This window comes from Mycteria americana, chromosome 6, assembly GCF_035582795.1.
Source record: "Mycteria americana isolate JAX WOST 10 ecotype Jacksonville Zoo and Gardens chromosome 6, USCA_MyAme_1.0, whole genome shotgun sequence".
Classification (NCBI taxonomy): Eukaryota; Metazoa; Chordata; class Aves; order Ciconiiformes; family Ciconiidae; genus Mycteria; species Mycteria americana.
Window position 1 is genome coordinate 48752256 of NC_134370.1, and position 22171 is coordinate 48774426.

Consider the following 22171-nt stretch of genomic DNA (forward strand, 5'->3'; position numbering starts at 1 on the left):
CTCTCCCTCACACAGTGGAGGGAACCACACCGTCCCCTGGCCGGGTGCCAAGGACGTGGCATGGGCTCTTGCAGCCACCCTCAAGTGCAAGCTGGTGGCCAGCACGGCGGAGATGAGGAGGCTGAAGGACCGTGTCCAGCAGCTGCAGAATGAGCTGATCCGGGTACGGACTCTGGCAGGAGCAGGCAGGGGCTGCCCGAGGGACGGGGTGGGGGTGGAGGAGCAGGGGGGCAGCAGGGAGAGCATCACAGTACCCCCATAGCCAAGCAAGTGCCTGAGAGCCCCAGGACCCCCACCATGAGGCTCTCCCAGCCCTGCAGGTGATGCCCCAAGGCTTGAGGCTTGGCACGGAGGTCCCTGGGGGCTTTTCCCCTTCTTCCCCCCCAGAAAAACGACCGGGAGAAGGACCTGGTGCTGCTCCAGCGAACCCACCAGCAGCAGCAAGCCACACTGAGGAGGTGCCAGGAGAAGGTAGCCAAGACAAAGGGCTTGGAGGAGACAGTGCGGCAGCAGGAGAAGGTGAGTTGGGGGACACGAGGTTGGGGTGAGAAGGACAGGTTGAGGGGCATGAGGGTCTGTGGAGCAGACAGGACCCTCTGGCCCATCCCACCCCTCCATGAGCGCTACCTCATCCCAGGACCATGGTGGCTGGGGAGATGTGGTGGTCACCGCAGCCTTGCATTGAGCTGGTGACATGGGGATGGCTCTGCTCTCTCCCACAGGTGATCGAGGCGATGGAGTGGGTGCTGCAGGAGAAGCTCGCCGGGGCAGGCAGGAGCGCTGAGAAGCCAGCAAGTGGGTGCAAGTGGGGACGGGGACCCTTGTGGGGGGAACCATATACAGCTGCCGGGCTCCGATGGTGGCCATCCCCTTCTGATGGCTTGCATCATGCGATGGGGGGTCAGAGTTTGTCCTGAGCCCTCCAGCACCCATCCCTGGGTGTGGGGGAGGCGAGGGCTTGCTCCTAGCCCCCATCTCTGCATGGGGAGGGTGTAGGACATGTCCCAGTGGCCAGCCCACCCCATCCCACAGGTGAAGCCCTCTCCGGGGAGGTGTACACTGTGCTGCTGGCTGAGATCCGCAAGCTGCGGGAGGAGCTGGCGAGGGCCCCCCACCCCTCGCCCCCCGTCGCCCCACAGCCCCCAGCCTTGCCGGTGAGACTGGGGAGGGGGGCACGGGGCTGGGATGGGGGGCAGAGCTGTGGCACCCCAGAAAGCAACACCAGGGGGTGACTGGGCACACTGGGGGCATCACCCAGGTGGCATCTCTGGCTCCATGTGGCGATAGCCACCCCCATGGCTTGCTCCCCGCTGTGAGCAGGGGATGGGAAGGGGGGGGTAATCCAGCATTGCCTTTTCCCTCTCCTGCTCATCTCGTGGCCCACAGGGTGTGTTTGGGAGTGTGGAGAAGCTGTCTCTGCTGGCCAGGCTGGAGGAGGCACAAGCCCGCGGGCGGGTGCTGGAGAGGCAGGTGGGCATCGCCCTCCCGCACCCCGCTTGATGGCAGGGGTCTTGGGGTGTCAGGCCGGGGTGGGGGGCACCTCTGGCCCCCCGCTTTGGAGAGAGCCAGCCTGGTTTGGGTCTGTCCCAGCTGGAGGAGGTGGCGAGGAGCTGGGGACGGGAGAAGCAGGAGCTTGGCACTCGTCTGCTGGAGCGGGAGCACAGCTTCCCCCGTGATCCTGCCTCGGTGAGCACCCCGGGGGGACCAGGGCCACCCCCCGCAGGGGCTGGCAGCTGGTGTTTGCTGCCAGGGGGACAGAGGGGGGCTCAGAGCCGCCCCTCTGCACCCAGGCAGCTGGGGGCGGGGGATAGCAGGGCGTCTCCATGCCCACCCCCACTTCAGGGAGGATTTGCCTCAGTTTCCCTGCAGGACCCTGGGAGGAGGGAGGTGGGAGGGTGGTCCCTAGGGCTGCAGGACCAAACCCAGACCTCCTTATTGCAGCCCTCTCATCCACAGCTGATGCCCCCCAGGGGAGTGGGGAGGGGGGATGGATTTACAGCTCCCCAAGACCTTTTCCCGTTCCCCACCAGAACCTGCCAGCGATCCCCACAGCCCCTCTGAGAAGACCCCAGCACCTGGCCCCCCTGCCCTAGCCCGCGCCTGGCAAGAGAGATGGAGAAACTTAATGCTGGCAAACAGGAGCCGGTGCTTTTTCGCACGATGAAATTACAGAGCAAATTCAAGGCAAAGCAAAACATTAGAGGGTGGCAGGGGAGCATGGCCGTGGTCCCCAGCATGGTCCCTGGGGACCTCCGAGCAGCCGGAGGGGTGCAGCAGCACCCACCCACCCCGGACTCCGCTGGGGGTTACAGGGGTGGTGGTGGGGCTGGGGTTGCTCCGGTTTATCTCCCCCGTGGCGTAAGCACAGCCTTGAGCGGGCTGGAGCGAAGGCAGGGATGTGCCAAGCCAAGGCTGTGGCCGTGAAAGCGTCCCAGCCGTCCCCCAAATCACATCCCCATGCCGGAGTCTGGCTGTAAGGAGCTGAAAGCGCCTGCTGGGCTGTTGGGGATGTCCCCCAAACCGGGACCAGCTGGGTGTCACCCAGGATCGGGCTCCTCATGCCGGGGACTCGAGTGGCCGTAAGGTCAGGTAGATGGGTTTGTCTGGGATCAGGATGAGATCGAACTTGGTCCCGACTTCCACCGCTCTCATGGTTTCGATCTTGAAGTTCTCCAGGATCTGGGATGGAGGAGAAAAGAGGGGATGGAAAATACTGGAGGTACCAACACCCACACATGCCACCTCCCCGGTCCCTTCCAGCGCCAAGTCCCCCGTGTCCCCAGCAGCGGGATGCTCACGTGCATGAGGAAGAGCTGCATCTCCAGCTCAGCAATCCGGCGCCCCAGGCACTGGCGGGGTCCGAAACCAAAACTCAGCCCCTTGAAGTGCTTGGGGCCGGCTGCCAGCCAGCGCTGGGGGCTGAACTGCTCCGGCTTGGGGAAGACCTCGGCATCCCGGCCCATGGCGTAGAGACCAACCTGCACCAGCGTCTGCGGGGAAGAATCAGCCCCATGGGTCTGGGCTCCCCATGGGGCTTTGCCAGCACTCGGGGTGCAGGGCCAGGACCCAGCCCTGGATGAGCCCCATGGCTGCTCCCCCCATGTCACTCACCTGTGCTCCAGGTCCCACCTCAGCCCAGAGCCCCATGCGAAGCCGGTCGGGCTGAGGAGGGACCTGGTGGCCGTGCTCACCTTGGGGGGGATGCGGTAGTCCTGCAGGATGACCTCTTGCGTGGTGTACCTCTGCAGGGTCACCGCCACGGGGTGCAGCCTGGGGGAAACAGGTCCCACACACCTGATTTTGGGGACAGCCTGGCCCACCCACATCCCACCTTGGTGCACGATGTCCCAGCAGTGCCAGGCATTTGGGGAGGGAAGGGGCTGGGGCTGTTTTTCAGCAGGGGCTCCTCCTCACCTGAGCGTCTCCTTGATGGCAGCTTTGAGCAACCGGATGGTTTTCAGCATCTTCACCCTGTCCCCCGCTGCCTCCCGCTTGGCAGCCAGGACCTCTGCCCGCAGCTGCTCCTGGACCCCCGGGGACCGTGCCAGCTCAAACATGGCCCACTGCAGCGTCATGGAGGTCTGGAGCAGGATAGGAGAGCTAGGCTCAACACCAGTCAGGACCTTCTCCCTGCCCAACGAGCCTGCCTGCTCCTTACCGTGTCCACCCCACCCGCCATCATCTCGGTGATGCTGGCCTTGATGTCATCCAAGGGCAGCTTGTCCTGCATGATGAGGTTGCAGAGGATGCCCATGTATTCCTTGGTGCTCTTGCGTTGCAGCCGCAGGTCCCGGTAGACATTTTGTATGCATTGGTCCGCTGAGGAGACATGGACACATGGCATGGCCTTCCTCCCCCAGGGCCGTGGTGGAGGAGCAAGGCACCAGATGTGGCACCTTAGGACACCACTGCCCCATGCCGGTGGCTTTTCCATCACAGTTGTCCCTGCAGCAGCCTGGGACTGTGGTCCCTGCTGCGGGACCCAGCAGTGGCTGGGCGGGCACAGAGGGTGGGGGGTGAGGGTGGCCCGGGGGGGGAACACCCTGCAGGAGGGTTGTCCCAGGTGCCAAAAGATCTCTGAGGCCACAAGCCCCTCTGGGAGAGTTGCTCCCCTAAACGTGATGCGCATCATCTGCCCTTCATCACTCCTGGATGGTTCCTCACTGCTCCATCCCACAAGCTCCAGATGTGGAAAGCCTTCCTGGCCTTGGTGGCCCTGTGCTGGGTGGTTGGACCCAGGAGAAGGTCTCCACGCTGTTGAGATGAGGCTGCACTATGAAGCCAAGTCCTCAAAGAGGCCTTGGGTGACACAGGGAGGTGCGGGCAGGAGGAGCGCTCACCCTGGGTGAAGATGGCATCCCAAGCCTGGACATGGTCCCTCCACGTCTTGGCGTTGAGGTGGCGGAGGAGGGCGGGTGGCAGGTAGAGCATGGGCGAGGTGGTGTGGAACATCAGGGTCACGGCGTCAATGAAGCGCTGCGCCTCCGGGTCCACGAAGTCCTGCAGCAGCCCCAGCCGCTCCCCAAACAGCACATGGCACACGGCTGCAAGCACAGCACCCATGAGGGGATCTGGCCAAAGGGGACCCCGCCCCCATCCTCTCCACCCTTCCACGGCCAACTCCAGCCTTTCCATGGCTACGGGGACCTGGCTTGGCCTCCTCCTCACTCCAAGCATCATGGGGCCATGGAGGCATCCCTTGTTAGATAGGGCTGGCTTCCAGTTGATGATCAGTAGATGATAAAACAGTGTTTTATCAACAGTGCTGAGTTGTTCTCTACTTGTCTGGAGAGAGGACATCCCTCTAGACCCAATGGCTTCGGGGGAGAAGCTTGTTTGCCCATCCCTGAGGATGAAGCTGGGGGAAATGCAGCATGTTGCCCATCTCGGGCACCCTGCAACGGGGTGTTTCGGGAGGGACACGTCTTGCAGAGACTCATGCCCCTGACACTCACACTCCAGGGCAAAGCGGAAGAGCTCGTGGGTGAAGTCGGCCGTCCAGCACTCCCGGCCACTCTTCCCCACCTGCGCTCGTGCCCGCCGGACGAAGTCCTCGCCCACCTCACTCAGCAGAGGCACGAAACCCTCCACCACCTGTGGCGACAGCACCTCCTTGTTCAGCATCAGGCGGTCCGAGCGCCAGGCCTCCCCCGTCCTGCAGAACACCAAAGTAGGGGGGTCACAGGAGTGTCCCCCCACCCATCCCCCCCAGAGGATGCCACCCCATCAAGCACGGGGCCAGCCAAGATCCCCGTCACCCAGAGGTGAGATGCTCCAGCTTCTCACCACCCCGTGTGCCAGGGCTATTGCAATAGGACCTGGGAGCCCCATTTTGAGGGAACCCCCTGGCCCTCCAACTCACTTGAGGAGCACGCCGTAGGGCTTGTTGCGGAAGTCGCGGTAAGCCACCCAGGGGGGCACGCTGAAGCGCTCCGGCAGCATCCCCTCCGCCTGGAAGAGGGTGGCGGCGTCCCGGGGGCTGATGATGTTCACGCTCTCGTAGACACCCAGCTTATCCCTGCCGGGGCATGGAGGGGGGGGTCAGCCCCCCACCCCGACCCCCATCTGCATCCCCCCACAGTCCCTCTTCTCCCCAGATCAACCACCTGTCCCCAGCACTCCCAAATCAACCACCCTTCCCCTCGCACCCCCCAAAATCCTGCCTGCAGGTCCCATCCCAGGGGATGCAGAAGCTCAGCACCAGGATCAGGCTCCCAGGGCTCAGGCAGGCACAGCGAGGGGTGCGGGACCTGGACTGCCCCCATCCTCCTCTGCCTGGGGATGTCAGCTCCGGACCTTTGGAGATCACGGGGGGCAGAGCCCCTCTCCAGCCCTGCCGCCCCCTCCTCCCAACACCCCACATCCACAAGGTACGAGCGGGTCTCCCCTCTTGCCCCTCACCGTGGCACTGAGCCTGGCTGGCGCACAGCAAGATGAGCTGCTCCGGCAGCCCAGCCACCTATTTACCCCCCTCTTGCCTGGAGCAGGGCTGGGAATAGCAGCAGCATCCCGGACTGGAAAGGCTGCCGGAGCCAGGGAGCAGGGGGGATGCCGGGGCCAGACGCTGCCTCACCTGTAAATGGGCCCGAACTGCTGGAACTTGCGAGCCATGATGTGATGGACGTTGTGGAAGCCGCCCTCCTGCCAGAAGCGGTAGAGGTTGAGCCAGCCGGCTCTCCAGTCGCCGGGCAGCTGGTTAAAGGGTCGAGGACTTGGTGTGATGGGGGGAGCATGAAACGGGGCGGCAGTCCCCCGAGCCCGGCGGCATCCCCCAGCTCGGGCAGGGGGACATCCCCACAAGGTGCCTGGCTTGGGCGCAGCCCGGGCGAGCATGGGAGCAGGCAGCAGGAGAGGGAGGCGAGGGTGGCCTCGCTCTTATCCCCCCTCGGCTGCCGCTCAAGGCGAGATGCTCTCGCCCGCCTCCCGATGAGTCACGGCCGCCCCAGGGACAGGGACAGGCGCAGGGCGTTTCGCCCTGGCACCAAGGCGGGCTGACATTGGGGAAGGCAAGTGGGTTTGCCAAGCATCGTCCTCTCCCAGCCTCGCCATAGGGGGCTTTGCCCTATGCACAGATCTTGAGCGGCGTGGGGTGACGAGGGGTGATGCTGGCAGGTGGCCTGTGCCACCCCAATAAAAGTGGGTGCTGTTGCAAGCGCTGAAAATTGAAACACAGCTGCAAAGGGGATAAATGTTTTGTCTGCAGAATAAATGATAAAAATTATCTAGGGGACAAAATAGCGTGGGTTAGACTTACCAAAGCTCAGGCCTGATGGGTCATTGCAGGCGGGGACAGCCTTGGGGATGGCCTGGCCGCTGCCAGGGGTATCTTACCTCCACCCTCCCAGGGCAGGGGGTGCTAGGGGAGGCAGGTCCCCCCCTTCCCGGGCACTCTTGTTCCAGAGCATCAGCTGTCATTTAGTGTAGGAACACCAAACACCCGCCCCTGCCAGGACGGAGAGGCTTTTTGGGGTGTCATGGCCCCCACGGAGCTGGGGACAAAGTCCCCCACCCCTGAGCATGGTGGCAGGCACCTTCCCTCATCCCCAGGCCCAGTAACACCCACTCATGACCAGTTATCAATGGAGTTTAGGAGACTTAATGGGCGGGGGTCACTGGAGGGTCCCTGGGCCTTTCTGGGGCATCCTTTTGGGGTGTCCCTGGAGTTGGTCTTGAGGATCCCTGGGGTGTCTCTGGGGTCTCTGGGGTGTCCCTGGAGGGGGGGAAGATTCCAGGCAGGTCCCTGGGGGTCCCTGGACTTTCCTTGGGGTGACCTGGGTGTCCCTGAGGGACAACGTTCCACGGTCTTGAAGGCCTGGAGGAGGAGGAGCTGCTCCAGGAGGGCTCTGCTGGCTTATTCTGGTTTTAAACCTTTCCTAGGATTTCATTTTCCCCGGGAACTGGGAGGAGGAACGAGGCAGCGGGGGATGCCTGCGGCCGAGGATGCTGAGCCGGGCTCCGCGGCGGCTGCCACAACCGCGGCGGGCACCGGGGGGCGCGCCTGCCCCGTCTGCTGCCACCGCGCCGGGACTGCCACCGGCCTGTCCCCTCCCTCCCTGGCATTGCAGCCTGTCCCCTGCCGGGCACCGGCTCTGTCCCCCCCTGCCCCATGCTCCCCGTTCCCCCCTAGGGTAGGGGGTTTGTCCCCTCCTGCCCCGTGGTGCCTGTCCCCTCCCAAGGCACAGGGTCTGTCCCCTCCTGCCCCATGGTGCCTGTCCCCTTCCAGGGTAGGGGGTCTGTCCCCTCCTGCCCCATGGTGCCTGTCCCCTCCCAGGGTAGGGGGTCTGTCCCCTCCTGCCCCATGGTGCCTGTCCCCTCCCAAGGCACAGGGTCTGTCCCCTCCTGCCCCATGGTGCCTGTCCCCTCCCAGGGTAGGGGGTCTGTCCCCTCCTGCCCCATGGTGCCTGTCCCCTCCCAGGGCAGGGGGTCTGTCCCCTCCTGCCCCATGGCGCCTGTCCCCTCCCAAGGCACAGGGTCTGTCCCCTCCTGCCCCATGGTGCCTGTCCCCTCCCAGGGTAGGGGGTCTGTCCCCTCCTGCCCCATGGTGCCTGTCCCCTCCCAGGGCAGGGGGTCTGTCCCCTCCTGCCCCATGGCGCCTGTCCCCTCCCAAGGCACAGGGTCTGTCCCCTCCTGCCCCATGGTGCCTGTCCCCTCCCAGGGTAGGGGGTCTGTCCCCTCTTGCCCCATGGTGCCTGTCCCCTCCCAGGGCAGGGGGTCTGTCCCCTCCTGCCCCATGGCGCCTGTCCCCTCCCAAGGCACAGGGTCTGTTCCCCTCCTGTCTCAGCCACCATCTTGTCCCATCTGCCACCATTTGCATGAAGATGCCTACGCTGGGTGAGCACCCGCTGGCTCAGTGTGCACCCCAGAGCAGCCCCACACCCTGGGGACATGGTGGCACAATGCCACCCCACTGTCCTTCACCCCTGCACTGTCACTGTCCTGGGTGGGACCTGCTCCCTCCCCTCCAGCCACGGGAACGGGGTCAGTCCAGAGCAGTTTGACCACCTTGGTGCTTGTAAAAACACAGTTGTGGGCCCAAGGGACACGGAGGGACACATGGCCACGCAGCTGAGCTCTGCCCTCACGTGGGGCTGGGTGGCCGTGCTGGCCACCAGCTCCAGCCCCAAGAGGGGACAGCCACCCATCACAGTGTCACCTCCGCACCCCCTCTTTCCACCATCTCCCCAAAGTGTGGGGAGCTAGGTCATGGGCTCTATCACTCCGTGCCTGTCCCCCGCTGCTCGCAGAGGAAACCACCAGCTGCTGCGGTGGGCACAGGAACCCGCATGGCTGGGGGGGCTCCGGTGGAAACTGGGGGGGCAGGAAACGGGTCGGGGAGGTGCTCAGAAACCCACAGCGTCACTCTTTCCCCAGCCAGCAGAAATCGCAGCAGGGATGGGGGCTCTGATCGCTTTTGCTGGTGGCCTCATCCGTGATGAGCACAGCGGGCGGCACGTGGATGGGCGGAGGCGCTTCCCCCGCCTCCGTGGGCAGCAGCTCGCCCACAAAGCCCGCGTGATTCAGGCGTATCCACTGCTATTCTTGGACAAGCCGAAACAGAGAGTCTCTCCCCTCCCCAGTGGCCCTCTCCCCGTGCCACCTGCACTGGGGACAAGCAGGGTCCCTCCAGCGGGGTTTCCTCCTACTGAGAGGTGGCATCCGTGGGCGTCACGCTCTCGCTTTCCACCTGCGGGGCTTTCCTGGTGCGTATCACCTCCCGAGCGAGCAGGGTTACTAACTGCCCAGCCTCTTCACACCTTCCCCCCGGTAAACCACACCTCTGAGAGGCTGCTGAGAAAACCCCTGTCTTTCTGCTCCACGGCAGGAAATATCACTGAGCCAGCACTGCAGCCCCAGCCCCAGCGAAACCCCAGCCTCCCTGAAAACCTCAACCTCATCCCTCAGGCTCCTGGGGCTGGGAATGCCAAGACTGCAGTGATTTAGCAGAGGGAAGGTGTTTTGGGGGAGCCGCTCATCCTTTCTACGCTGCTGCAGACACCTCTGGGCCCCCAAGCCAATGGGAACTGGCCAGGATGGGGCTGACTTCAGCCAGGGTGATGCTGGCAGCGGATCTGTTTTGGGGCGAAGCATAAAGCGACTGCGTCACATCACTGGGATGGAGAGCAGAGCAGAGCAGGCGTGAAATTAGTGGCTGAAAAAAAGGCGTGGAGCTGACTGCATTGCTTTCTTACCTTAAAAATACAGCCCACACCCATATGTGGACCAATGCTGCTCAGCTCCCCGCCAATCGCACTCGTCACTTGGGAAGGACAGTGTTTTTCATGTATTTTCCAACAAGCTCTTTTCTTTTCTGCAGTGGTTTCATCCTGGGGTCTTCCCCACTCTCCGCGTGAACAAATCCATTCATTGCAAACTTTCAGCTCCTGCCCACGAGCAGGTGGTTGGGAAAATTTGGGTAGTAAAAATCCTGCCCAGAAACCCCCTGTGATTCAGTTCGGGGCTGGAGGGGAGGGGGAAAAACTCATTTTCATAGTATTATATTAAAAAAGAGAAACTTTCAGCTGCAAACAGACCATAGCGATGATCAAGCAGTTCTTGCTGGAGGGTTTCCTCTGGGAGCAGAGAGAAGGGGATGACCCAGCATGTGTTGGGCAGCATCCCAGAGGCACTCGGGGCTGAGTGCGTGATGCTCGAGGAGCTGCTGGGGGCACCCAGAACATCTCATCGGGAGGACGGACCCAGCCAGGACAAGCTTTAATCTGAAACAGAGGCTATTTTAGCTTGTTTTTATTGTCCTGCTCCATTAAACTGAATCTCCTCTTACAAATTTATTGTGTGCAGTCCTGGACCTAAAAATTCCTGGGCTGATGCCTGGCTTTTGGGGTCTATCGAGCTGGGATGGGGTATCTCACCCTGATGGGATGCATCCTTTGGCCACGATCGCCCCTCAGGGATCTTGGGGTGGAAATGCATGGTTAGAGGGGAAAAGCTTTCGCATGTGTGGCTGAGGGGAGGAGGAGCATGGCCACGTGGGAGGAAAGCACGCTGGTATATCCCCAGTTTAACTTCCTCCAGCATCTCCTGGGTCATCTCATTTCTAGTAAGCAGCTGAATTTCTCACTCGCATCGTTCACCATGGCCGGCCCCAACCCGCTTTGGTGACGTAGCATCACACACACCACATCCCCCGTGCCCCAGCGTGGACCACGGGCAAAAGGAGCCCAGAACCATGCATGGACAGACAGACATCTGCCCAAGGCTGGTTAAATCCCAAGATCCTCAGGGAAAAGGGGAAAATAGCTACAGGGCAGCAAACACACCCTGCAAACAGAGCTGCCACATCACAGACAGGAAAACAGGTTGGACAAAGAGGAGCAGCGAGGGTGAAGGTGGCTGGGAGTGAGCTGGGCGGGTGGCATGGTTTCAGGCACCCGATCCAGACACGCGAGCTCAGTTTATGACTCCCCTTTGCCAGCCTGTCCCAGGGGAAGCAGGCAGCAACACGGGCTGCGTCAGGTAAGATGTAACATAAGAAAAACGCTGGGAGAGGGCTCAGGCTTGTTGACAGGGAGGATTAGAAGATGTTGCCCTGGTGTGGCAGCAGCTCTCCATCCCTGGGATCCCAGCGTTCGTGAAACCAGGGGTGACCATCGGGACATCCCAGTTCCAGGCTCCAGAAGGCTCCTTCTGGGGTTGCTCTGTACCCCCGTCCCACCAGGAAAGGCTGCCCAGAGGGATGCTATGGCTGGAGACAGCATCTCGGCTGGGTCAGCGCATACCCTGGGTGCTTGCATGGAGCAAGCAGGCAGCAACTGTGCGATTTCTCACCAGCTCCTGCATCCGATTCAGGCGGATACGAGATTTCCTGGGTCTATTGTCCTGCCCAGCAAACCCTCCTCCCAAAGCAGCCTCCAAGGCCGCCAGCAAGGCTGGAGGCAGAAATAGCCCCCAAAAACGGCACTGGGAAAAAATCAAACACTCTTGAGACTTGTTTCAGGCATGCGGCCATCCCCGCCTCCGCCTGCGTGGAGGAAGCCTGGAGAAGCCGCTGCAGTACCTGACCTTCCTGTGCGTGCCCGCTCCCACTGAAGCAAGACTCCCTAAATAACTCGCTCGAACAATGTGGCCATAGTCAGGGTGGGGGCGGCGATGCCTTGGCTTTCCCCTCCCCACGCACAGCTTTTCCCTCCAGCAGCCCTGAAGCCTGCGATAAACCCTGCTGCATGTGTTTGCCCACAGCTTTTGGCTCATTGTAATTATAGGAAGCAGCTGGCGGCCAGGGGAAAGGCAGGCCAGGATAAAACACAGCCTGAAATGTTTGGTCCTTTGCTGCTTTACTCGGGAAATTTAGCAAAAAGCTCCATCTTTTTCCTGCCCGTCCCCAGGGAGGAGGGACGGGCACCTGCTTGCAAAGGCTGGGCTGAGGAAGGAGATGCTGCTGCAGCCCCTGTGTGGGTGCGTGGGGTCTCTGTGTTACGCAGGGCTGGCCCTGTGGTGCTCAGTCCCATGCTCTCACCTGCTTCTCAGGCAAGAAAATGGAACCAGGGCTGCTGAAATGGCGTTATCGCAGCCCTGTGCCCCGCGCAGCCCCAGCCCGTTGCTTCCAGCCCGCTCCCGGGGGGTTTCAGCATCGCCATCGTGCTCTGCTCCCAGCCCTCCCTCTCGCCTCTTCCCAGGGCACCACAAAACACTTCGGTGCTCGGGGTTTTAGTGAGGGTTTTTAGAGCTTTGGTAATCCAATGCTTGGCAGCAATAGAGCTGGAAATGCAAGCATCTCGGCGTCTGCATACAGCACCCAAGCAGTAACGCCTGGGTGCCGGCTTTCTCTCCCTTCCCGTCCTGGGTGAGCTCCCCACCTCCTCCCACCGTGGAGGGGGGGTTGCCAGAAATCACACTTCTTGTTTTAGCTCCGCTGAAACCCGCCTGCCTTTCAGGCTCATTTCTCCTTTACATCAAGATGTAAGCTACCGCATATGCTAAGCGCTAAGAAAGAAATAAGGCAGGGGAAGCTTTCGCTTTCAGCTGCCAACCCCCACCCTGCAGATCAGGGACCTCCAAAACCCTCCTGCATAACCTGCGTTGGGTCCTCTAGCACAGGTCCCAGGGGACAGAGGTGCCCGTCACCGCTGTCCCTGTGCCCCCAGCTGGTCCCCCATCACCTCCAATGCTTTGCAAGAGGAGCTCACTAGTGCATCGCCGCAAACTGGGGCTAGAGCTCGGGGGGCTCCTACCCAGCCACCAGTGCCTAAATATTTTCCAATGCTACCTGCAGGAACAGGCCTAGCAGCAAGCACTAAGAATAGCGCACAGAAAGGTAGCTGGGCACAGGTTCAGATGAAGCCATAACCCTTTGAAAGCCCTGCAAAAGGGGGCCGAGCACTGCGACAGGTCTGCTGGGCTCTGCAACCGGTTCTGCCTTTGTGCCAAAGTGCTTTGATGGAGGGTTTGAAAGAGAGGGGGAGGTTATTGTTCCCTCCTGCTTTTGTTGGCACGTTTTTAAGGCTTGAATTCCTATTCCCTGCTTCCCTCCATCCCAAGCGCCTGGCCTTCTCCCCACCCCCCAGCTATCAACCATCAGCTCATTTTTCCCCCCAAACCAGCAAAAAGAGAGCTGCGAGTTCAGCACCGCTCTGTTTCACAGGCTGTCAGCCAGGCAGCCCATGCATTCATTCCTAAAAGCCATGCCTGACGTCAAAGCCAAGGATGCGCAGGAGCCACACGTTGCCTGTCCCAGCTCCCAGTGAGCGGCAGAGCTGCAGGCAGAAGGTGCCGGGACGACTCCGCACCCACAAAGACCCACCGCCGATATTTATATCCCTCGCTTTCTGCAGGCAGTGGGTGGTGATGAGTGGGGTGCTGCTAACAACCCCCTTGGGATTCTCCAGCAGGAATGTGCCTGGCTTCTCACTCCCGATGGTGCCAGCCTGAAGTGGAAGCAGCAAGCCCAGGGCATGAGGGGTGGCCTGGCATTGGGCTGGGGCTGCTGCTGGAGAAGAGAGGCAGGTAAGACATGGAAGGAGGTGGGGGGACCCCTTGATCATAGGTGAAGAGGGACAGGGGAGACCCCAGACACCATTGCAGCAGCATCCCTCGGCTCCTGGTGAGAAACCCAGCACTCGCCTGCTCTTTTCCACTCTTTATTTCAACAACCACGTTCTCACTTTGGTCACAGCTCTGAAAGGTTTTTTTGGTAGCTGTTGTGTTGTTTGTTTTTTCTCTTCTCTAATTTGAATCCACTTTCTATAATATTATAAAATTATACAAGTACAGTAATCATCAGTTGGTAATAAATAGGTATGTTAGTTCACAAAGTTAAAGTGCTTTAAGAAGGGATGTAAGAAGCTCTATCCTAGATTTGGGTGGGTTTCTTGAAAATGTAGTGCAGTAGGAAGCTCTGGCCTGTTGTCCATAGTCTGCGGTCACAAGAGGCACATGGCATCTCTCCCCCTTACCAAAAAGACCCCTCGGGCACTCCTGAGTGTCTCTGAGCAGGCACGAAGCAGGAGCTGTGCCACTGTGACAGGTTACTGGAAGCATGAGATACAATGCCCCCGCCGTTACGCGGCCCAAGGCTGCGCGTTTCGGCGGTCAAGAGGGCTGGGAAAGGCTTGTACAAGGTGTGGGATCATCCCTTGCACACATTTTTCACAGTTTAGTCTTGCTCGGAGACCTCAAAGCCCAAGGGAAGCAAACCCTGGTCCTCCCCTGTCCCCTCACTGCAAGGGAGAGAGGCAGATCTGCTCTGGGTGGTGGGGACAGCCGCAGCCCCCCTGAGCCCATCAGCATTGCCCTGAGATCGGCAGCCTGCCTCTTTCCCTGAGGAAGCCCGGTCCCTCTCCCAGAGGAGAGGTGCTGGGAGCAGGGGCTGCCTGCTGCCCACAGATAAATGCCCTTAGCTGCCTGCAGAGGATTTGTGCGTTTAAAACTTCTTCCCAAGGCCTCCCTGGGTTTGGTTTGGGCTCTGCTTCCACCTTCCCTTCCTGTCCCCTTCGGTCTGTCCTTCCCCACACCGCAAATCTAGTCATCTTCCGAGGCTTTTCCATGCAAAATGCTAACTTTGTGCCTGCCCTTGCCTGCAGGTTTCCAGCGCTAGTTCTCGATCTCCCTCCCATGTCAAAGCCAACTGTAAAAAAAACAATAAACCAAACCCAAAAACCCTTCCAGAGCCCAATTCTCCAGACCAGAAGGGGACTCATATGTGATACTGGGAGCATTCCAACTGCTTGCCATTAGCCACTAAAAACTTGGAGGCATCAGTCCCCGCTCGGAGCGAAGCACAGATCAAACAGTTAGAAAGGCCAAGGGCTGGCTCCTCCTCTTCATCACATGCACGTTCCCAAAAGAGAGGAGTCATTGTGCCCTGAGGATCAGTGCATGCACATCGGCAGAAGTCCCCTGAATGTCTGCACCCAGGGTAGGCTCAGCATGATAACCAGTACAGAGCTACTAGCGCGGGCTCAGGGAGAGGCTGACACCACTCCCTTCGCACTGCTGGGTACTCTGAACGTCCCCCATGTGTTAGGGTACCCCTTCCCTCCCTGTCCCCAAACCCTCCTCCACCTGGCCCTGCAATCGCATCTTCCTCGCCATGACTCTTCCACCACGGCCAAAGATGGAGGGGTTGCTGCCCAGGACCCCTTTTGAGACAGTCAAAGATTAATGTCCAAGGAGTGACTAAGAGAATGGGGATCTCGCCTCAGGAGCGGACAGCAAGTGCAGGAAGAGCGGCAGCAGCCAGGATGGCGGGAACACAGTCCTGTCATGTTCAGTGGAAGAGCTCCACCAATACCACCATCAGGAGCAGCTGCAACCAAGAGCCAAATGTCATGGTGGCCTGGCCCTTCTGGGACATGAACCTGAGCTGGTTCACCAGGCGCTCCTTCACCAGAGCCTGCCTGAAGCCATCCTCCTCTGAGATGCAGACATAGTGGCCGTAGTGAATGTGGCTCACGTTCTGGATGAAGTGGAAGCAGTCCTGCTGGGGGTGGGTGGTGTTGCAGGTCTTGATGAGGCTGTTGTTGTGGTACCAGTTGTAGGTGGCATAGTGGGACTCGATGGGACAGTTGAGGTAGTAGCGGGAGAAAGGGACAACTGTGATGTTCTGATAGTCATCTACTGGAAGAGATTGAGAAGTGGGGGATGAGGCAGGCATCTCCAGGAACCACGGATTCCCCCACAAGTCTGGAGGGAAGAACAGTTGGGTCGATGGGGACATGTTACATGGCCATTTAACAACAATGGCAGGGCCTGACCCACCCCTGGTGAAGTCCATGGGACTCTTCTCCCTGGACATCAGCAAACATAGAGTTTGAGCCCTCTCACCCAGCTCAGAAATACATTATCTAGTGATTAACTCCAAGCTGAGACTTGCTTGGTGTCTTGGGCTCAGCATGGTCATTCCCAGTTCCCCAGCAATGAGTTGCAACACCTGGCACAGCCCGTACAAAGACCTGAGAATCAGTCACCCTGCCCCAAACACCCCCTGGATAAATGGCTTACAGCTCAAAACCTTTACATACCTTCCTTAATATCCCCCTTTTGGCACTTTCCTTGCCACGGGTCCAGGTTCAGGTTCTGATGTACCTCCCTAGCAGATGGGAACAAGCATTAACAAAGCACTAACGTCAGGGAAGCAGCGCTTCAGGGCTAGCAAAGGAATTGCCTATACAAGATGTGGTGGATCAGATAAGGAAGAAAGTTTAAACACCTGCTATTACCTGGGTAGGGAAAAAACACACCCCACACCCCCACTTAGGAGGTTGGTGGATGACAAACATGAGACCCAGGAGCTCACCACAATCAACTGCTTTAAACAGCATCGCAACCAGCAGAGCTACACACATTTCTAACAGCAAAAGAGGGGCTGGGTGCTCAAAACCCATTGACCTCTCCCTCCCCAGAGCAGGGGTGCTGCGGGAGGGATGGATCCCTGCAGAGGCACAGTTTTTGGGGACAGCACAGACGTCTACGCTGTTACTGCCTGGACACAATGGGCTCATCTCTCTCTGTGATGGGAAGATGGCCTCAAAACCATGTGCAGCCCTGGCCAGGAAGGGGAATACTGAAGGTCTAGGTATTTCTCACTTGAAAGCAATCAGCTGAAGGTGATGGAGAAACAGCAAGCTGTCGGTGCCACGTACCTGTTTAAATAAACTGACTGACAACTCCCGTTGAACCACCCACAGTATGGGTCCCTTGCCAGCAAGCAGCTGTCACAGTTGTTGCGATACACCCTGCACATGTCCATGGGTATCTCCATGACTTTATTTGTTGAGCCAACGTACAGCATCGCCTGCAGGAAGGAAGCAGAGGGGCTGATCATCTCGGCACTGTGTCCCAGTGCCACCCGACTGTCTAGCACTTCTCCTGCAGCTTCACTGTGATATTGGGGTGGGGATTTCACCAGCAGGGCTGGTAGGTCTCCAGGCAATGAAGTCATATGTCCCTATCATGAGAGGGGAAACAGCCATCCTTCCCCCACCAGCCCTGTGTATAAATAAGTTTGCTCCATCAGTGACAGCAGTTGCCACCAGTTGTCACCTCTGGGATGGAGCACCAGCGCTGCCCGACAGCAAGGCTGGACAAGAAGAGGGAAACTGCAGAGGGAGAACGCTGTGCTGGGATTTGGCCCAGGGAGCAAACAGGCTTGTTCTTCCCTCGCCTCCAGAGGAGAGTAGGTGTTCGAAAAGCTCCGTTGCCCACTGACCACACAGAGAGTTACCCAGGACTGGGGACATCAGCTCAGCTGTTAGGATTTAGCAAAGCACGCTGCAGAACCCCCCAGAAACCCACCCAGAGGCTACTTCCAGATCCAGTGGCTGTCATTAAACCACCTGTCCCTGCCTCCCCTGCTGCCTGCTTTTAAAGCTACAGCCCAACCCACTGTTTTCCTTTCCATGGAGCAGGCAGAGACCCACCCTCTTGTGGTCCAGGATCATGGACTGGATCGGGTCCTTCTTTGGGAAGACCTGGAGCTCCATGATGTTCTGCACCCCATCCGGCAGCTCCACGATCTTGTGGATGGATCCCTTGTCTAGAAAGAAAGAGGGGAGAGCCCTGATGAAGCATGCTGAGAACAGAAAGGCAAGGCAGAGGGGCTGCAGGCAGGGGTGGGGAAGCCAGGCAGAGAACCAGCTCTGCCTCCAGCCCTCGCTGTGGCAGACAATACCCACTCTGCAGAGCCAGGCTTGACTGGATTCCTGAAACCAGCCACCCAGAGAAGACAGGACCTTTCTCAGAAGAAGCGTGCTTGCTCTGCTAGGAAGTCATCCCCCAGACAGTAGTGTTTCCCACAGCAGAGCCTTGTCATCCTCCCAGCCAAGAGCCACAAGGAACCCATTTCCCATCGCCCTTCGAGACCTGGCTGTGCCTGCTTTGATCAGCTGTGCTGTAACGGCCTCAGCAAGAAAAAGCAACTGCTCCCAAGCTCTGCTTTGATCACTGGCCTGTTCTTGTGTGAGCCTCATCTCACCACTCGCCTGAGGCTGAAACTTGGGTTTTTGCCTTTCTGTTTTTCTAATTAAACTGACTCCCCTCCTCAGTTAAATGACTCCAAACTGGTGATTTAAGAAAATGAGTCAGTTTGGTGGAGGCGTGGAAAGGCAGACCCTGAGGGAACAGGGCTCAGGAATCCTGATCGTTTACCCTCTTTTAGTACTTGCATGGGTTCCCCTTCCCAAATAGTCGCTCCCTTCTCCACCATCAACCAGGGGGAGGTGAAAGATGTGACCCCAGGTCAGGCAGGGATTAGGACACTCCAGGTGCTGGCCCTTGCCTCCACACCCACCCCAGCGAGGGTGGGCAGCTGCCCTGCCAAGGCCTGCATCTTGGAGCAATCTCCTGGGAGGACTCTGCAAGGTGTTAGCTGCATTTAAGCTAAGGCTTTCAGCAAGATAAAAACAATCTGAGCATGCGTGGGCCCTAATACAACCCAGGCCACCTACTGAGCGCTGTCTGCATTTTTTTTAATCACAGATTAGGAGATAAAAGCCGCAGAAAGTCCCTCCACAAGTGCCAGAGAACAAATCCCAGCACAGTGCAAGAAAAAGGGATAAGCACAGCTGTAGAGAGCATGCCCAGGGAGGCAGGCAGGCAAGAGAGGGAAGCACTGGGTTAGGGACCTTTGCACCTTCTGGGCAGCGAGTAGCTGCACTGCATGGGAACCCAGGCAGCTGCCTGACTGAGCTCGCCAACCTTTTGCTCTCCATCCCGTTCACCTGCAGCTGAATTGCCTTGGCCCAGCTCTGCAGCATCTCCGGCTGCCCCAGGACCGCCAGCAGCTGTGATCAGCTGGCTGTGTCTCCAGCCAGAGGTGCTGGCCTTGCAGGAAGTCCACGCTGCTGCACTAGAGCAAGCAGAGACAGGAGATGACAGAGTGGGGCCCTTTGCAAAGGATTTCTGCTTGACAGTGTAAAGCTGCACCTGGGGAGAGCTGTGCTACCCCTCCCTTGTCCTAAAAACACTTGGCCTGAGACCTACCAAAGGCCGAAGCAGCCCAACCGGGTAAATCCCATGTGCTAGGACTCCGCTTTCAGTCTGTCTTTGCCTATGCAGCCAAATTGGATGTATTTAGCTGTACTGGGACTTGGCAGCTCTTTTCTGCTTGACAAACATATGCCAAGCTGGGAACACAGCCCCTTGCTTCGCTCTGCACTGGGGGTCTCGTCTGTTTCCCTTGGATTCCCCACCCTCAAGGGGAAAGCAAACTCTGGGGAACTCCAAAGGGAATGGTTCTCAGTACCTGTTGCCAGATAAAGCACGTTGTAGCGGCGTCCATCACCCGCAGAGACCTCGTGCACCCCGATCTTCTGGTAGCGGTGCTTGTTGTGGAATAAGGGGCTCTTGGTGGGGGAGAGGGGCTCCACCCGGTCCTCCACCTCCGGGTGGCTGTCTGCTATCTTGAAAGTCTCGCTCGGGGTGTGCTGTCCAGAGGAAATGCACTGCAGCAAGAGGGGACAAAAGCCACCATCAGAGTCAGGCAGGTCCCTGAGGATGAGGCTCGAGGGCAGGAGAGCAAGGCAGGGCACAGCGTGGATACTTCAGCCCAGAGGACGATGCCCAGACACAGCACACAAGCCTGCCCTGGGGGTAAACACTAGCCCTGGGGCTGCTGTGATTGTGCTCATGCCAGGTCCTACCAGCGATCTCCTCTGCAGAAGCTGCAGTTTAGGAGACTCACACCCTGTCACCCCAGAGGCTTAGGGGAGCCTCCCCCACCCTGCTGATTGCTGCCAGGTCAGTGGTGCACCCGTAACCACAGGGCTGGGCTGCAGGTTGGCTCAGTGAAACCCGCAGGGTTAGCAAACACAAGGCAAGACATTGTCCTCCAGCTTCACGGACAAGAGCTCACAGACGTTTGCCAAGGCATGTAAGAGCCCATCTCCCCTTGCTTTCCATGAAGGCATTGGACCTTTCCAGCCTCCTTTTGTTTCCAGCAACAAAGCTCAGATACTTCCTGCAGTACCTACAAACCTTCCTCGCTGCCCCAGTTCTCACCTGGCTGCTCAGTGGTGGGACCATCCCCTCACCTGCCCCAGCTACTCTGACAACTGCAGTGGCAGAGGAGGGACCAGCTCTCCTGGCCTTGGGAGGCCTCTCCAATTCATGGGGGCATTTTTTATCACTCACCTGCCCAGGCCTGATCTCTGGGTTGGGACCATTATAGCCTTTGAGTTTGGATGTCCGAAACACGTTGTCAATGTCCCCAAAGGAATAGACGCAAACAGCAGAGCTTCCCCTGTGGGCAACAAGACAAAGACAGGGTCAGGGAGACATTGGCCATCGCCCCTTCGGCTGGGGCATGGCTGTGTGCATCATGCCTTTGCTGACCATGTCCGCTCTGGCTGTTTTCCACTCACGGGCCTGCCAGAGAGACTAAAGAGCTGAAAGAAAGGATTTGGCCCATGTGACAGGACATCCCCCCATTTTGCAAAGACCCTCACCAGGTGTTTGTGAAGAGCCCATAGACTTTGGAGTGCCGCCAGTTACTTGCAGGGACAAAGAATACATCTTGCAACCAGTTGAAGTTGCCCTTGGTGACTGGGTCAACACAAATCAAGCTGGCCTTCAGGAAAGTGGTCCACTTGGAAGCAGAGAGCGAACTGGTTCCCCCTTTATCTTCCTGGGGGAGAGGGAAAGCAGGGAGTCAGGGTTTGGCAGACGAGAACACAATGTCCCCCACTGTCCAGCATCTTGGAAGGATAACTGGGGGATGCTCCAGAGGTATATTTGATCCTGGTCATTGCAACAATCATGTACCTCTCTAACATCCCAGTGAGACAGAACAGGGCTTTCTCTCCCCTACAGGCAAGATGGAAGCCAGAGGATGGGAAGGCCTGAAGGACACGGTCATACCCCACACAACCTCTGTGGCAGAGGATAGAATTGAGCCAGAGGGGCCAAATCATATGCTGATAACACCAGGTGAACTGGCATGTCCATTTGCCACCCCTGTAACACTCTTGCCTCCCCACCATACACTGTTCCTGCGGTACCTTACACAGCTGGGCCACTCGGGAGATGTTTCTAGGGGCCTCGGGACTCTTATCCGGGTTATCTTCACGAAAGAAGTAGTAAATCTTGTCCTGGTGAGGCTCTTCATGCCTTAATGTGGTGGCTTTGACAAACTGAGGGTCTGAGAAGGGAAGGGAGCCATCAGAAAACCTTGGCCTGAACATTTGAAAAGCCACCAGTGGGCACCAAACCAGCATGCTCTGCAGCTAACCACTCACCCTCAGACAAGATAAGGAAATGCAAACGCCACCTGTGCTCCAGGAAAAGGATAGATCTGAGCCCATCCTCTACACCTGACCGGTGCATCGCACTAACAACCACTCTTCATGTGCCACCTTCCCAGTGCGTTCCCCTTCCTCTCCCTCCTGCCCAATTCCACACTCCTGTTCCCTTGAAGGCCAAGACCCCAGAGCCCGGTGAAGCCTCGGCCGCTTAGCAGCAAAGGAAACCCATTCTCCTTTCTTGCACAGCGGAGCTATATCATAGAGGAAGGCTCCCTCGGTGGGAGCAAGCTGCACTGTTGTTTGTGTTTGCTGTGGAAAACCCAGTGATGCTCTTCCTATTAATGCACCACTGCCATAAAGGGCATCCCCAGCAGCGGCAGGGTTCCTCTGAGCATCGTTAGTTGAGGCCCCCATGGCAGGGAGTTCTACGTAAGCATGGGATCAGCCTCACGGCTCTGGGTCTATCAGTTTTGTTTGCTGGTGCCTTGGTTGCACCCTCCATTGCCCTGCATGCACAAGTTCTATTTTGCCTTGGTGTCATTTGGATTTGATTTTTTCTTTGCCCAGGGGTTCAATAATCTCCCATTTCCCAGTGACACTGGGAAGGCTTGGGGGAAGGCAATGTAATAAGCTCATGGAAATTGAGAAGAGTCCTTTCTCTCTATTCCTCACCCTGTCCCATGCACAGCCCAACATGTTCCTCTCTCAAGGTCTCACCCTGGCTGGGGATTTGGAAAGAGTCACTGCCCGGAGCAGAAGTTGATCTTCCTGTTTCCACCACCACATGGCAGCCGATAGGCACCTTTACACAACCATATTTCCTTCCAGCATCTGATAGGGGACTTGCCACCCATTTCTCTCCATTTCCCCATCTCCTCACCGTGAGCAAGAGGAACTCACTTGTCAGTTGTTTTGCCCCAGAAGCAAAGAGGAGAAATTCCCCCAGCTGGCAGCAAGAGAGCTGGAGGGAGCCGCTG

At 58.6% G+C, this 22171-nt stretch overlaps 3 protein-coding genes across 7 annotated transcripts in view; 1 reads left to right on the forward strand and 2 right to left on the reverse strand.

The window, feature by feature from the left end:
* Nucleotides 1–2424, forward strand: part of CCDC33 (coiled-coil domain containing 33) — a 45855-nt gene extending 43431 nt beyond the window's left edge. The window contains exons 20-26 of the mRNA XM_075506620.1: nucleotides 75–163; nucleotides 388–519; nucleotides 723–795; nucleotides 1033–1154; nucleotides 1387–1470; nucleotides 1566–1672; nucleotides 2094–2424. Coding sequence (XP_075362735.1) covers nucleotides 75–163; nucleotides 388–519; nucleotides 723–795; nucleotides 1033–1154; nucleotides 1387–1470; nucleotides 1566–1672; nucleotides 2094–2424 — 938 coding nt within the window. The remainder of the gene's footprint in view (nucleotides 1–74; nucleotides 164–387; nucleotides 520–722; nucleotides 796–1032; nucleotides 1155–1386; nucleotides 1471–1565; nucleotides 1673–2093) is intronic.
* Nucleotides 2207–9701, reverse strand: CYP11A1 (cytochrome P450 family 11 subfamily A member 1). Of its 2 annotated transcripts, XM_075504176.1 has the most exons (10): nucleotides 9690–9701; nucleotides 6074–6141; nucleotides 5363–5518; nucleotides 4956–5155; nucleotides 4341–4544; nucleotides 3659–3819; nucleotides 3415–3581; nucleotides 3192–3270; nucleotides 2799–2990; nucleotides 2207–2679 (listed from the first exon to the last, which is right to left on the reverse strand). In XM_075504176.1, exons 2-10 carry the CDS (start codon nucleotides 6109–6111, stop codon nucleotides 2557–2559), a joined length of 1320 nt encoding a protein of 439 aa, XP_075360291.1. In that variant the 5' UTR covers nucleotides 6112–6141; nucleotides 9690–9701; the 3' UTR covers nucleotides 2207–2556. The 2 variants fall into 2 exon arrangements, with proteins under 2 accessions (XP_075360291.1, XP_075360290.1); XM_075504175.1 differs by lacking the exon at nucleotides 9690–9701 and having other exon boundaries at nucleotides 6074–6747.
* Nucleotides 9702–13566: 3865 nt separating this feature from the next.
* The window catches only part of SEMA7A (semaphorin 7A (JohnMiltonHagen blood group)), a 33692-nt gene continuing 25087 nt past the window's right edge, over nucleotides 13567–22171 (reverse strand). For 2 of the 4 annotated variants that reach the window (XM_075505631.1, XM_075505628.1), the window contains 8 exons: nucleotides 20952–21091; nucleotides 20400–20578; nucleotides 20086–20194; nucleotides 19199–19397; nucleotides 17376–17491; nucleotides 16599–16750; nucleotides 15978–16045; nucleotides 13567–15639 (listed from right to left, as the gene is read on the reverse strand). In XM_075505631.1, coding sequence (XP_075361746.1) covers nucleotides 15224–15639; nucleotides 15978–16045; nucleotides 16599–16750; nucleotides 17376–17491; nucleotides 19199–19397; nucleotides 20086–20194; nucleotides 20400–20578; nucleotides 20952–21091 — 1379 coding nt within the window. In that variant the 3' untranslated portion in view covers nucleotides 13567–15223. The remainder of the gene's footprint in view (nucleotides 15640–15977; nucleotides 16046–16598; nucleotides 16751–17375; nucleotides 17492–19198; nucleotides 19398–20085; nucleotides 20195–20399; nucleotides 20579–20951; nucleotides 21092–22171) is intronic. The other 2 variants (XM_075505630.1, XM_075505629.1) reach the window with 2 other exon arrangements.

Excerpts from the sequence above, each read along its gene's own strand:
- CYP11A1 (XM_075504175.1), bottom strand. The coding sequence starts at position 6,333 with ATGCTCGCCCGGGCTGCGCCCAAGCCAGGCACCTTGTGGGGATGTCCC. Across the intron at positions 4,545-4,955 it reads CTTCCGCTTTGCCCTGGAGT|CCGTGTGCCATGTGCTGTTT; the intron begins GTGAGTGTCAGG and ends CTGTGCTTGCAG. Across the intron at positions 2,991-3,191 it reads ACTACCGCATCCCCCCCAAG|ACGCTGGTGCAGGTTGGTCT; the intron begins GTGAGCACGGCC and ends TCTTCCCCGCAG.